The sequence below is a fragment of the Drosophila willistoni genome, assembly GCF_018902025.1.
Source record: "Drosophila willistoni isolate 14030-0811.24 chromosome 2R unlocalized genomic scaffold, UCI_dwil_1.1 Seg167, whole genome shotgun sequence".
NCBI classification, from domain to species: Eukaryota; Metazoa; Arthropoda; class Insecta; order Diptera; family Drosophilidae; genus Drosophila; species Drosophila willistoni.
Window position 1 is genome coordinate 4,001,586 of NW_025814050.1, and position 14,133 is coordinate 4,015,718.

The window sequence follows — 14,133 nt, forward strand, 5'->3', positions numbered from 1 at the left end:
ACAGTTTAATTTCTATCCTTATCGATGTAGGCTACAAGCAGGCGTAGTGGAGTTTCTAACATTAAAGGATCGTTCATGCCAGCATCTCGGCATTCTTGAAATTTTTCTCAGATTGTATTCGCATGAGTCCAGAGCCATTGCAGTGGAGAAAGATGTCGATTGACCTAACAACAGATGAAACGAAATGTCGTACAAAAAGTTTAATATTCTTAAAATGATAAAGCAAATTCATTTCCTTACAATCACTGTGTCACTGCCACAGACAATAGAGAAAATACTATATTTGAGGTAAGGAGAAGTCAAATCAGTGTTTTTTTTTTATAGTAGCTAAGTTTTAAGTAATCAGCTGCGTCCCACTTGCCGATCAACTCCGTTCATGTTGGCGTTCCTTATTTCACCATTTTATTTGCCTTCGAGCGCTGATGATGATCATTATCAATTTATGGCCACTTGTTGGGGTTTCCCTCATATTGCCTCATTAAATATCAATACTACGCCTAGTTGTTGTTGCTTTGTTTTTAATGTTAAGCTGTTTAGAGCAGGAACGCTTAATCACTTTAAACTATTTTAAAAAATTATTACATTTACAATTATTAACATTTTGTTTATGAAAGATATATATTTATATATATATATAACTAATAAATATAATCATAACACCAACTACTTTTAGCGACGAAGATATGGCCATTACAATTTTGGATTCTTTAGCGAAGTCTTCTGATGACAAATACAACAAAAAACTATTTAGAGGGGTAATCTTTCAATTTCCTTTTAAGGATATGCAAAAATGTGTAACGATCCTTTTCGTCCTTCGGGATATTTACAATTATCTCTTGGGCTAGGTTCGGCACAACAAAATTTATTTTGTGCCCCGGTGAAATTAGAACAGGTTTGTTTATTGATTTGTCTTGGTGGTATGTTTATTTACGATTGTTTATGGGCTTGGTTGGATATGACAAGTTTCCTTTAGAGGAGTCCCGACCTCTTTCCTGGTGTTTCGGTAACAGGATATATCCTTGTACCTTCCAATATGCTGGGAATTGTCCTGGAGCAGTTTGACCTTACTCGATTCTTGCATAAACACGGTGTCTTAGTCCTATTCCAAGGACTTGCTGGTTACAGGATAATTTGAGAGGTTACTCGTAAGGCCGTCTCAAATTATTCTGACTTTTCTTGATCCTTTCACTTGTTTGTTTCACTAGTCTGAGCTTTTAAGGTTACTCGTAAGGCCTTAAAAACTCCCTTGATTGATCATGACTTGTAGACTTGAGTCAATTAGTTCCACGTCTAAACTAAGACTGCCTTCTAAACTAAGACTGCCGGCTCTGTCGAGCGTGGTCCCTTAAATATATCCCGAGATGCCCATAGGGCGCTGGCTGCGGCGTCGTGCTGTTGGCAGCGGCGTTGGGACCGTGTCAGAAGTGGGTCGCCTCTTCCGGCGAATTCTGCTTACCGGCAATATTCGAAGAATGGCTATGCTAAAAAGTGCTATGGGTCGCGATGCACGCGTGCTGTTGGCAGCGGCGTTGGGACCGTGTCAGAAGTGGGTCGCCTCTTCCGGCGAATTCTGCTTACCGGCAATATTCGAAGAATGGCTATGCTAAAAAGTGCTATGGGTCGCGATGCACGCGTGCTGTGTGCACTCGTTTAATTTCCCCTGCAATGCACTTTCATACGTATGTCGTATCTATCAGATAGAGGGCCTCCCCCATCGTTCATCCCTCCCCCTTCGGTTCGTATATTCCCCTAGGCAATCCACAAGCCATTATCGTTTCATATAATGCATGCATGCCCCCCACGCATCTTCCCGCTTGTACGAAATTGCCAGCGGTCGCATGTGGTTCGATCGAAATCATGGGATCGAGCCATGTTGGACTTGGTTGCCCATCGCATGTGTGTGTATATCGGTTTCTTGCATTATGCTTCCCACGCATCTTCCCGCTTGTACGAAATCACCGGCGGTTGCGTGTGGTTCGACTGGCCACGTTTGATCGTATGCTACTTATACTGAATCGGTTCGATCCATCAGCAGCGGGTTCGGTCGTATATCGTACGTTTGGTTTGTGTCTCGGCTGTATCTTGTATCTGGTGCATCCTTTGCACCGCTTGATTGTGTTGTTGCTGGCTTGTTGTGTGGGATATTATAGTTAATTATAATGTTCCTCACAAATGTTTGGCAATGTTGAACACAGAAGTCGTATTTTTAGGTTTTATTTTGAGCGAAAAAAACATTTTTAAATGCTTAAATTTAATGATGTTTCTTGAATTAAATAAAAAATATTTTGTAAAATCTTGTCAATCATCATCTTTAATCTCTTTTTTTGAATACAGAAATAAGGATTATGATGAAATCCATTAAATCCAAGTAAATTTTTTCATTAAAACATTATTAAACTTAAAGTGTACGTAAAAATGCTTAAGGAACATAATAGAACTCTAATTTTACTCAGAAAAGTAATTATTGAAATTTTCATCTACTTTAGGACTGCTCTCTTCGAGAAATCAAGGACACTGGGCCTCCAAACTCTGTATTTGGATAGGCAAATTCAAACAAATAATAAAAACCAGAGGGCCGGGGCTAACTTTGACCGCGTCAAAGTTTGTATACCCTTGCAAGTTTTTTGTGTAAAAGGTCTAATGTTTGCGAAAGAACGGCTTAGGAAATAACGAACATATTGATCAAAGTCACTGTTCACCACCGATTGTTCCTATGGGAGCTATATGATATAGTCGCCCGATCTTAATTAAATTTGGCACAGTCATTAATAGTTATGCTAAACTGAGAAATATAAATTTTTAGGACAATTGCTTCAAAAGTAACGAAGTAATTGACAAAAGTCACTGTTTTCGAAAGATCGTTCCTATGGGAGCTATATGATATAGTCACCCGATCTTGATCAAATTTGGCATAGTCGTTTATATGTGTAATTAACTCACCAATATTAAATTTCACGACAATAGCTCAAAAAATAACGAAGTTATTAAGAAAAGTCACTGTTCGTGACTTTGGCGTTTGTATGGGAGCTATATGATATAGTGATCCGATCCGGCTGAATCCGAGATATACAACGCCTGCAGTATATACAAGCCTACATGCAAAATTTCAGCTCTGTAGCTCTTAGGGTCTAGGAGGAGTTTGCGTTGATCCAGACGGACGGACGGACGGACGGACGGACGGACGGACGGACGGACGGACGGACATGGCTATTTGAACTCGTCTCGTCGTGCTGATCAAGAATATATATACTTTATATGGTCGGAGATGCTTCCTTCTATGCGTTGCACACTTCTGACCAAAATTAATATACCCTTTTTGCAAGGGTATAATAACAACAAATGACAAAATTGCGGAATTATTTGTAGGCCTTCTTAAGCAACTAAGTAAAAAAAACTAGTAAATAGAATCCAAAATTGCTGAATGTAAGGACCATTCTTCGTCAATTGTACTTTTTTCTTCGAAATCGGTTCAGAATTAGGTGCTGTATCTTTGCCGTCAAAAAACGCATTAAAAGTTTGAATCACAAAATTTCATACTTACATATATCCTAAAGTGTTTTGAGTTAAAGAAAAAACTTTTAGGACGATTTCCTAAATACTTAAAGGCATAATTTGAGATAAAACCAGAGGGCCGGGGCTAGCTTCGACCGCGTCAAAGCTTGTATACCCTTGCAATTTTTTGTAACACTTTTCCTACCTAAAAATTCGAATTTTTGGCCTCCAATTTTAGCACAGGAAACGAAGTTTTTGAACAAAGTCACAGTTTACCACCGATTGTTCCTACGGGAGCTATATGATATGACTATATAATGGGCCAACAATGACGATATTGATCAAATTTAGCATAGTCATTAATTTTCACGACAATTTCTTCAAAAGTAACGAAGTTATTGACAAGTCACTGATTTTGAACTATCGTTCCTATGGGAGCTATAAGATATAAGCGAGCGATCTCGATCAAATTTGGCACAATCCTTTATGGGATAAATTAAATTTCACAATAGCACAGAGAATAACGAAGTTATTGAGAAAAGTTACTGTTCCTGAGCAAAGTCAAGGGCCGGCAAAGGCCGTTTGTATGGGAGCTATATGATATAGTGGTCCGATCCGGCTGAATCCGAGATATACAACCCCTGCAGTATATATGTAAAAGCCTACATTCAAAATTACTTTGTAGTTCTTACAGTCTATGGCGGACATGGCTATACGTCTCGGCCTGCTGATCAAGGATATGTATTCTTTGTATGGTCGGCGACGCTTTCTTCTTTCCGTGGCACACCTCTGACCAAAATGAATATACCCTTTGTGCAAGGGAATAAAAATCAAAATATCAAGAAGATCCCCCAATAACAAAATATTTTTCTACTTTAATGCTTTGATAAACATAACAATGCAAAATCTAGATAGAGGGCTTTGTTGAGAAGGCTGCACCGCAGCTTTCAGAATGAGGCACTTGTTTGCATTAATACCTAATAACAACTTAAGATTTAGATAAGGCTTCTATCCGCTTCCAGCGAAATTGTTGTTCTGTTTACCAAAAATTTGCATGAGGAAGCTAAAAAAGCCCATAATATAAATCAAAATCTTTTTGGCTATAGAAGTTTAGAAAAGCCAAGATTCTGTTATTGAATCAGTTGACAATAATAAACCGGATCTTCTGCTTTTGCTAAAAAATCTGTTTTTAAAGACCTTGGAAAATTGTATAAAAAGGCCAATGGAGTTTTGTTAATCGCATTGTCTTTAATCATGTTCGTCAAGCCATTGCAAAAAGCATCAAGCCTCTCTCTTAGCCAGAACCCAACTCATTCGCAGTACGAGATCACAGATCATGGCTATGGAAAAGATGCAGTTAAGGTTCTTCATGTCAGTCGGAAAGGACCAGTGCACACGATTCACGAATTCGAGGTGGGCACACATCTGAAATTGTACAGCAAAAAGGACTACTACCAGGGCAACAACTCCGATGTGGTGGCCACCGATTCGCAGAAGAACACTGTCTACTTGCTGGCCAAGAAGCACGGCATCGAGAGTCCAGAAATGTTTGCCCTACTTTTGGCCAAACATTTCCTCAACAAGTACTCGCATGTGGAGGAGGCCCATGTGCACGTGGAAGCCTATCCCTGGCAACGTGTGTGCCAGGAGGAGACCAAGACCATGTGGAATGGAAAGGGTGCATGCAACGGCGATCCCAAGCTGGGTAACTGCAACTTCAGTTCCATCGATGACCGCCAACTACACAACCATGCGTTCATTTTCACCCCAACGGCTCAGCACTACAGTGATGTGGTCATGCGAAGGAATGGTGAGTCCCTAGAGAAAAAACCAAAGTCATCTTCATCTCGCTAATCCTCTCCTTCGTTTAGATCCCAAACAAACCGTCATCAGTGGGATCAAAGGCCTCCGTGTACTGAAGACCACCCAGTCGTCGTTTGTTAACTTTGTCAACGACGAGTTTCGTTCGCTTCCCGATCAATATGATCGCATCTTCAGCACCGTGGTGGACTGCTCCTGGGAGTACTCCGATACCGAGTCGGTAAACTTTTCGCGGGCTTGGCAAACAGTTAACAACATCATCTTGAAGAACTTTGCCGGTGATCCCAACATTGGTGTCTCCTCCCCTTCGGTCCAACACACTTTGTATCTCAGCGAAAAGGAAGTGCTGGATGTCTTGCCCCAAGTTTCCGTCATATCGATGACAATGCCGAATAAGCATTACTTTAACTTTGATACAAAACACTTTCAGAAAATCGTTCCAGGCGACAATAATGAGGTGTTCATACCTGTGGATAAGCCACATGGTACCATCTATGCACAATTGGCTCGAAAGGATTTAAGGAGTCGTCTATAAGTTTTAATGTAATTAACAATGATAAAAAATAAAGTAAATAGAAAAGTATATGCATTTGTATATAAAATGACAATTTATTTGCGTATTTTCATTCACATCAAAGTTGGCCTAAACGAAAGCAAAAAGTTTTAGGAAAAATGTGGCTAGGCATTTAATATAAAATTCTAAATTCAAAAGACACTACAAATTTTGTTTTTAATTTTTTTTTTGGTATTTTTTTTTGCATTCTTCTTCGAAATTCTAAATTTTGAGTGAAATTCAAGATGACCCAGCGATTGTCCTTGAATCACATCCTGAAAAACCAATTGAGAGACACTCTGCACGAGCGTGACAACAACAGACAAAATCGCAAACTGGCAACGGCCACCAAGCAGGAAAAGGCAGTGCTGAGGTTTGCAGCGTCTCGATGCAATCCGACTGCCCACTATTTTGGAGATGTGAGGAAGCTCTGCGATCGCGTGGTGGCCAATGTTCACTCGACAGTAAAGGGTAAGTTGATCAGGGACTGAAATGGACACCAACTGACCTTTTTTGCAGCCACTCCACCACCTCGAAAGTCTGTGCCATCCATACCAGCACCCATAGCACAGATTCCCAGTGCTGGAGCTGGATCAGTTGGCAAGCAGCGCAGTAAATCCGCTCAAGGGCGTATAAAGGGTGGCGGTTCCGGCTCCCGTAGTGGCGGTGCTGGCGGCGTATTGCCCATTTCAGCCATCAAGGCCAGTCTCGACCAAAAAGCGCAACGCTTATTGAAGCGAGGCCTGAACAATTGTGGCAGCTGCAAGAACTTTGTGGACACACGACGGATACGTGAGGTGTTGCAGCAGAAGTCTATGCTGGAGAATATGCTGTTGCAGCACAAGAGATTACAGCACGACAGGCAGACCATTGCCTTGGACATAAAACGCATGCGCATGGATCTGGATCGGATACGCAACAAACTGGACACATCCCTGCAGAGTCTCAATTCCACCCGCACTTTGTTTAGTGCCACCAACAGCACCATCTCAAGGAAGAGCAGCTCCATTGCCAAACCCAAGCAACTTAAGCGGGCTCCGCGTCCCTCTACACATAAGATGTCCAACTCGGCGGCGACCCGTCGCCATACAATGGCGCCTAGTAAGTCGCATGCGAGTCATCCAGTGCTACGTTCTGGGGCAGTCACTCTGAAACGGCAGCTTGCCATCGCTCCACCCAAAACCAGGCGCGGTCGCTGGTGAACCATCTCGATATTTAAATAAAGGCATTTTCGAAATACTTTTTCTAGCATAAAAATAAAAGTTGAAAGACTTATTTGTTTACGTTTAAGATAATATTTTAATCAAAACTTTTATTTTAGAGTTTACTTTTGAGATCCTTTCGAGCCAATTGTGCATAGATGGTACCATGTGGCTTATCCACAGGTATGAACACCTCATTATTGTCGCCTGGAACGATTTTCTGAAAGTGTTTTGTATCAAAGTTAAAGTAATGCTTATTCGGCATTGTCATCGATATGACGGAAACTTGGGGCAAGACATCCAGCACTTCCTTTTCGCTGAGATACAAAGTGTGTTGGACCGAAGGGGAGGAGACACCAATGTTGGGATCGCCGGCAAAGTTCTTCAAGATGATGTTCTTAACTGTTTGCCAAGCCCGCGAAAAGTTTACCGACTCGGTATCGGAGTACTCCCAGGAGCAGTCCACCACGGTGCTGAAGATGCGATCATATTGATCGGGAAGCGAACGAAACTCGTCGTTGACAAAGTTAACAAACGACGACTGGGTGGTCTTCAGTACACGGAGGCCTTTGATCCCACTGATGACGGTTTGTTTGGGATCTAAACGAAGGAGAGGATTAGCGAGATGAAGATGACTTTGGTTTTTTCTCTAGGGACTCACCATTCCTTCGCATGACCACATCACTGTAGTGCTGAGCCGTTGGGGTGAAAATGAACGCATGGTTGTGTAGTTGGCGGTCATCGATGGAACTGAAGTTGCAGTTACCCAGCTTGGGATCGCCGTTGCATGCACCCTTTCCATTCCACATGGTCTTGGTCTCCTCCTGGCACACACGTTGCCAGGGATAGGCTTCCACGTGCACATGAGCCTCCTCCACATGCGAGTACTTGTTGAGGAAATGTTTGGCCAAAAGCAGGGCAAACATTTCTGGACTCTCAATGCCATGCTTCTTGGCCAGCAAGTAGACAGTGTTCTTCTGCGAATCGGTGGCCACCACATCGGAGTTGTTGCCCTGGTAGTAGTCCTTTTTGCTGTACAATTTCAGATGTGTGCCCACCTCGAATTCGTGAATCGTGTGCACTGGTCCTTTCCGACTGACATGTAGAACCTTAACTGCATCTTTTCCATAGCCATGATCTGTGATCTCGTACTGGTAGGGTGTATCCTGTTGATGATTCTGGAGCTTGTCTGTACTTCCACTTGCTTGTGGCTGTCTAAGAGGTGTGGCGAACATCGCTGAGTTTTAACTAATTTCAAAATATTGTAAAACGTTTTGCTTTTATATCCCAAAATGCAGATAATGCAAGAGATAATGCTTTTCAAACAACAATTCTTCAGAATTTGCTGAGAGCTGATGAAGCCCACGATGATTCAAGATCTCGCGCCCGAATTACGTATCTTGTTGACACTTTTTGATAATCTCAGAAAAACAAGTGTCAAATTTTGATCCCATTCTAACATTTAAGTTCATCATAAGTTGTAAATCTTAAGATTCCAAGAAAATATCTAAAATAGTCAATGCTCTTACAGAATCTACAAATGAATTTATAATTAATTATAAATATATGTATAATATATTATCGTTTAAATTCACCTAGGAACATCTGTTTTATCAGAAACATCTTCTTTATCTCTCAAGTCGTGTGCCGCTTAAGATAATTAAGTAGATTCAACAAGTTGAATATATGTATGTAGATCATACACACGACTGAATGTATATATGTATGTAGCTACATAAGCTCCCTTGCATATTTATAAAGTCACTTGAAAAATAGCAATATTTCCAAAACTACTAACTATAGTTCAATACGGTATATTAAGAAAATGAAGAGGAAAAAGAAACAAAAATAATACAAAAACAATTGGCTTAATCCAAACTAACGGTATTTTTAAATATACACTTAAGCTAAGTCTTAATGTTGCATAATTATAAAGTCACTGTTCTTATTTTTACTGTAGCTTAAAATTAACTGAAAAAAAACAATTTTAATTAACAAATAACATCGCCTCGGGAGCCAATAACCTTTTCTATGCGCCCTTGCATACTTCCAATAAGGTTAGCTACCAAACCGGCATCAATTTTCGCCCACTCATCGAAAAGAGCATCCTTAAGATGACTTAAAGTTGAAAACTGGCGATTTTCGGCATATACTCTCTGTGTGAGTATCCCCCATAGATTCTCCATGGGATTTAGATCGGGAGAACAGGCAGGCCACTCTAAAACTTTGATTCCTTTGGAGGAAAACCATGCTTTAGTCTCCCGACTGACATGGACTCTCGCGTTGTCCTGCTGAAAAGTATGTCGTGCATAGCCATTTTCATCTAAAAATGGTACCAGACTACTTTCCAAAGTACGGATGTAATCAACGCTTTTCATTCGTGATGATACCACTTCTAATGAAAGGACACCACTTATGGAAAATGCTCCCCACACCATAATGCTTCCACCACCAAAATTTCTCTTGGCACATTGAAGTGGTTTCTTCCGAATATCATGCCAATAGCTTCGAAACCCATCTGGACCATCCAAATTCCATTTTTTTTCGTCAGAAAAAATCATCTAAAAAAAAACTGCTTAAAAACTGTCGAGTTTAAAATATCCTTGATTTGGGGTTACCTCATTCCATATTGTACTCAAATTGCCTAATGCAAAATTTAATCTGGCAGTCTTATGACGTGCCAATAGATTGGGAACTTGCTTCATTTTTTCATACCGGAGTATTCCGGAACGTTTAAGAGTCCGGGAAATCGTGGAAAGCGATACATTAAGGCCATTTGTCGAACGCAAACGTGATAGTGACATTGAGGAGTTGCTGGCGTTTCGCACAATTTGCCTTTCCTCTCGCTTGTCGAGATGCCTTTTACCAGTTCTCTTTATAGAGCCATACGAAGATGGATTTTTTAAAAAGTTTCGGACAACGGATTGACTACGCCCAATTTGACGAGCAATACCTCGACCACTGACACCACTATCGCTTAAGGCTATAATCTTGCCCTTTTCAATATCACTTAGAGATTGTCCACGAGGCATTTGCGCAAATTTATGGTTTTCTTAATTAATTCGTCCAAACTCATCCAAATCTAATCTCAAACTGCATCAGAAAGCTCTAATTCTAAAGGTGACTTTATAAATATGCAACAGTAAAAACTCGCGACCATTCGATAAACAAAGTACCGTTAGTTTGGATTACGCCAATTGTTTTTGTATTATTTTTGTTTCTTTTTCCTCTTCATTTTCTTAATATACCGTATTGAACTACAGTTAGTAGTTTTGGAAATATTGCTATTTTTCAAGTGACTTTATAAATATGCAAGGGAGCTTATTTTGGTGTATATTTCACGCTCCCACGACCAAAGGCCAATATGTACCTACAACACATATTTGTTTTAACCTTTTTGTAAAGTTATATAAGTCATGTTTGGCGGTTATTTACGACACTTTCAATGGGCGGCAGTTAATGGACGCATTTTTATGGTTCTCTATGTTTTGTTTTTTGCTTAATTCGACCATTAAGGTGACGTATTTTATTTATAAACTACAAACTAAACTACAATATCTTTATGAATACTTAACTAAAGCTTCTTAATTCTCATTATGGGGGGCGTATTGCAGAATTATGACTCATTATAAAATTGGATAGAATTTTCTTTTATTTTTATGATAGGCTTTTGGCACCTTCAAGTACTTTTATCTCAACTGCTCTAGCATTTGGAATGCCACTAATTGGACCTAGTCTTTAGATAAGTTCGGCGAACGAATACCAGAGAAAATGTGAGTAAAAAAAGAGTTCACTTATGAATGGAAGTTTGGAAATGAGGCTGGATGACCCATAGTTTGGCTGTAAGTTTCGAGTTAAACAAGTAAAGTCTTTTGTTAAAGAGCCGCAAACAAAAGTGCAAACTGTGTGTGCGCGGACGGCAAAGTGAAAACGTTAAAGTCGCACCCATCTGAATTCGAGGAGGGTTTCGACCGACGACCCCACCGACGCCAAAAAAATGTGTTAGTTGTATTTCAGAGCTCGGACGCCATGGAGTTTGCCATCTTTATAGTTGTGCTAAGTTTAAGCATTTGTTCCTGCTCTTTGGCAGCGGTGCACGATGAGTTGCCCCAATGCGGTCTGCATGGGGTCTACAGACAGCGACAGAGTGTGATCGAATCGCCCAATTACCCGGACAATTATCCCATCAACACCTGTTGGGATTATGTGATACGATCCCCGTATCATTGTCCCACCAAGTTTCATATACAATTCCTGGACTTTCAATTGGAACTGTCAGAGAATTGTAGTCGCGATTATTTGGCCATTGGCTTGCAAAACGATGGCGATGACATGGATGTGCTTTGTGGCCAAGTATTGGGCATCAAGAAATATCATACACCGGATGGCATTTTGCGTTTACGTTTCCTAAGCGATGATTCGCCATGGACCACAAATGGAGGATTCAAATTGCTAATAACAAGATTGGCCTGTGAGCGAGATGATTTGTCCGCAAGAGGATTAGAAATCGGTGATGATGTGGAGGAAGGGGATGAAGATACTGTGATAGTGAATTCAAAAGTTCCACCCAAAAAACTATTGAAACCGCTTAATCACCATCATCATCATCAGGAGCAGCAACAGCAACACAATCCATTGGAGCAGCATTACCCGTGGAATATTACACAACAAGGAGTCTTTCCAGGCTTACCATTTTATCACCCACCAGGCATTAGTCCTGCCGTGCCTAGTTATCCCAGTTATCCCAATTTGCCGTTTCCTTCAAATGGATTTTTCTATCCACCTTCTCCTCCATCTGTACCTCCACTTCCTCAAACGCCGCCATGCTCCAATCCTTCCTCACCTGCAGTTCCACTTCCGGTTCAGCAGCAGCAGCAACAGCAACAGTTGCCTCTGATTTCCGATCAGTATCAGACAACTGCCTTCCATCCACAGCCTGTAACTCTTAGGGATTACGATCCTCAGAGTCTTCAACAATTTGGCGGTCAAGTAGATCTTTGCTGTTCCAGCAGCTTTAATCAAAATCATTTTTATTTATCTAGTCCTGGCTTCCCGAGAACCATACTGAATGCCTTGGTGCAGGGACAACAAAGGGATTGTGTCTTTTATCTGGAGAAAAGTACGTCCAGTGTGTGTGGCCTAAGGATACAGTTCAAGTTCTTTGACTTTGGCCAAGGAGATGGAAATGCATTGGGTGGACTTGGTGGCGGTGGTTTCAATCAACGTTGCACCGGCGACTTCCTTGAGATAGATGGACAACGTTATTGCGGCTGTCGGTCGGGCCATGTACATAAATCACATTGGGCTCAAGGACGCAAGGCGATTCGTATGCGTCAATCCGGAGTATCCAATGGTTTTCTCTTGGAGATCTTTCAAGATCAGGATCAAGATGGCTGCCGTCAAGCAGCACTAGGCTCAACAGGATTTGGACAGCAACAGCAACTTTTGCCTTCTGGTGGCGTCGGTGTACCTCCGCTTCCTCCGTGGTATCAATCCCAACTCGGCATTGGTTTACCCTCGCCCACCATATGGCCTTCAGCTGCACCTCAACTCCAGCCAGGTTATCCAAATACTGGCTACTATCCCTTAATATCGCCATATCGTCAGGCCAGGGATTCTTCTACCAGTTGGGCCAGGGGCTTTGAAGCCCAGCAGCCTTCCCGTGTCATCGAAACCAATTCCACTCGAAAGGAGTTCTATTATTTCGATGGCGACGAGGCATTTGCTCGCTCGGGTCTGGCCGATGACGAAGAGATCGAGAATGAGAATGGTGTTAGGAAAAATCCACCCATCCAGCCAGTGACAACGAAAGCCTTCGAGCAGAGCAGATGTACATTTGACTATATGGAAGTTCTCAAGCTATCCGTCGATACCCTCTGGTTGACCAAACCCCTGTGCTTCTCTCCCCTGCGCAGTTGGTTTGGCAACGTTTTCGGTTGAAATGAATTTGTAGAAAATTTTGATGAAGAAAATAAATGAGAAGATTTAATAAGTGTATCTACATTTCCTTTGTTCTCTGTTGGCTAGGAAAATAATGAAAGAATTAAAACGAGTCTAAAATCTGACTTAGTTGAGGTGTGTTTGATGTTTGACATATCCCCCTGTCAGTATAAATTATTGAAGCAACCATTCTTCAGGGAACAATGGTCAATGATAATAATTTAATGCAGTAAATTGTGCGAACCACAAGAAAGAGACAAAACAAATAGTCTTTTTTTCATTCATTATTTATCTTTTGCTTAATGCTGACGTCATATTATGATTTTCTCTTAGCTGCGTCATGGCCTGAGTCAGTCATTGATGTCTATTTGCCTTCAAAACTCACGCTTTGTTGCCACATCTGGGTTGGCATGGGCATCAAGCATCTGCTTCTAGAGACAAGCGTTCCAACAAGTACAACAAAAGCAGTGTTTCCCGTCTATCAGTAGCAGCTCTTCAAATAGAAAATATCACAAAAAAAAAACAACTTCTCAATGCCAAATTACTAAGAGGGTTGCCACAAAGATCTCTCAGACAGCAGACAGGGCAGACAAGGACAGATTAAATCTTTGGTCAATAGAAAGAACCTACATTAGTTTAACTAATCATTGATTTTACTTCTTTATTAAGCAATTATGATATAATATTGAGACTACCTAAGGAGTCGGACAAAAGAATGTCTTTTTGGGGAGAGGTAGTGTAAATCGGAAAGCCTTATATTAAATACCTTAGCAGCTAGCACTCTTAACCCGTTAGTTATTATATTATTTTGTATAATAATTAATAATAAATAATAATAATAATATATTTAATAGTCAAAGAAATGATACGATTCGGGGAAAAGATTAAAAGATTTTACACATACTAGAAATGACCGGTTTCAGAATCAAAATCTCATAAAGAAATGACCCTAATTCATATATCGAATGTGCCAAACGAACTTCAATCTTCTGACATAAAAGTGGCATTTTTCTTGCATTTTTTTTTGGCGTCAGTCATTAAAAGGTCCAGAAAGTTCATTGAATACCAACGAATTGAAGTCGAGTAATTTGGATCGAAGTTGATCGTGAAAGCAAATGGCAATAC

At 40.8% G+C, this 14,133-nt stretch overlaps 4 protein-coding genes across 4 annotated transcripts; 3 read left to right on the plus strand and 1 right to left on the minus strand.

The window, feature by feature from the left end:
• Positions 1-4,711: 4,711 nt before the first annotated feature.
• LOC6644051 (uricase) lies at positions 4,712-5,896 on the plus strand. Its single transcript, XM_002066689.3, has 2 exons — positions 4,712-5,302; positions 5,364-5,896. Exons 1-2 carry the CDS (start codon positions 4,747-4,749, stop codon positions 5,846-5,848), a joined length of 1,041 nt encoding a protein of 346 aa, XP_002066725.1. The 5' UTR covers positions 4,712-4,746; the 3' UTR covers positions 5,849-5,896.
• Positions 5,897-6,021: 125 nt separating this feature from the next.
• LOC6644052 lies at positions 6,022-7,161 on the plus strand. The gene is made up of 2 exons (XM_002066690.4): positions 6,022-6,337; positions 6,386-7,161. The coding sequence occupies exons 1-2, from the start codon at positions 6,112-6,114 to the stop codon at positions 7,066-7,068; spliced, it is 909 nt and encodes a 302-aa protein (XP_002066726.1). The 5' UTR covers positions 6,022-6,111; the 3' UTR covers positions 7,069-7,161.
• On the minus strand, positions 7,145-8,303 carry LOC6644053 (uricase). Its single transcript, XM_002066691.3, has 2 exons — positions 7,730-8,303; positions 7,145-7,668 (listed from the first exon to the last, which is right to left on the minus strand). Exons 1-2 carry the CDS (start codon positions 8,301-8,303, stop codon positions 7,184-7,186), a joined length of 1,059 nt encoding a protein of 352 aa, XP_002066727.1. The 3' UTR covers positions 7,145-7,183.
• A 2,794-nt stretch (positions 8,304-11,097) lies between these two features.
• Positions 11,098-13,008, plus strand: LOC6644054. The gene has a single exon (XM_002066692.1). It carries the CDS (start codon positions 11,098-11,100, stop codon positions 13,006-13,008), a length of 1,911 nt encoding a protein of 636 aa, XP_002066728.1.
• The last annotated feature ends 1,125 nt before the right edge of the window (positions 13,009-14,133 follow it).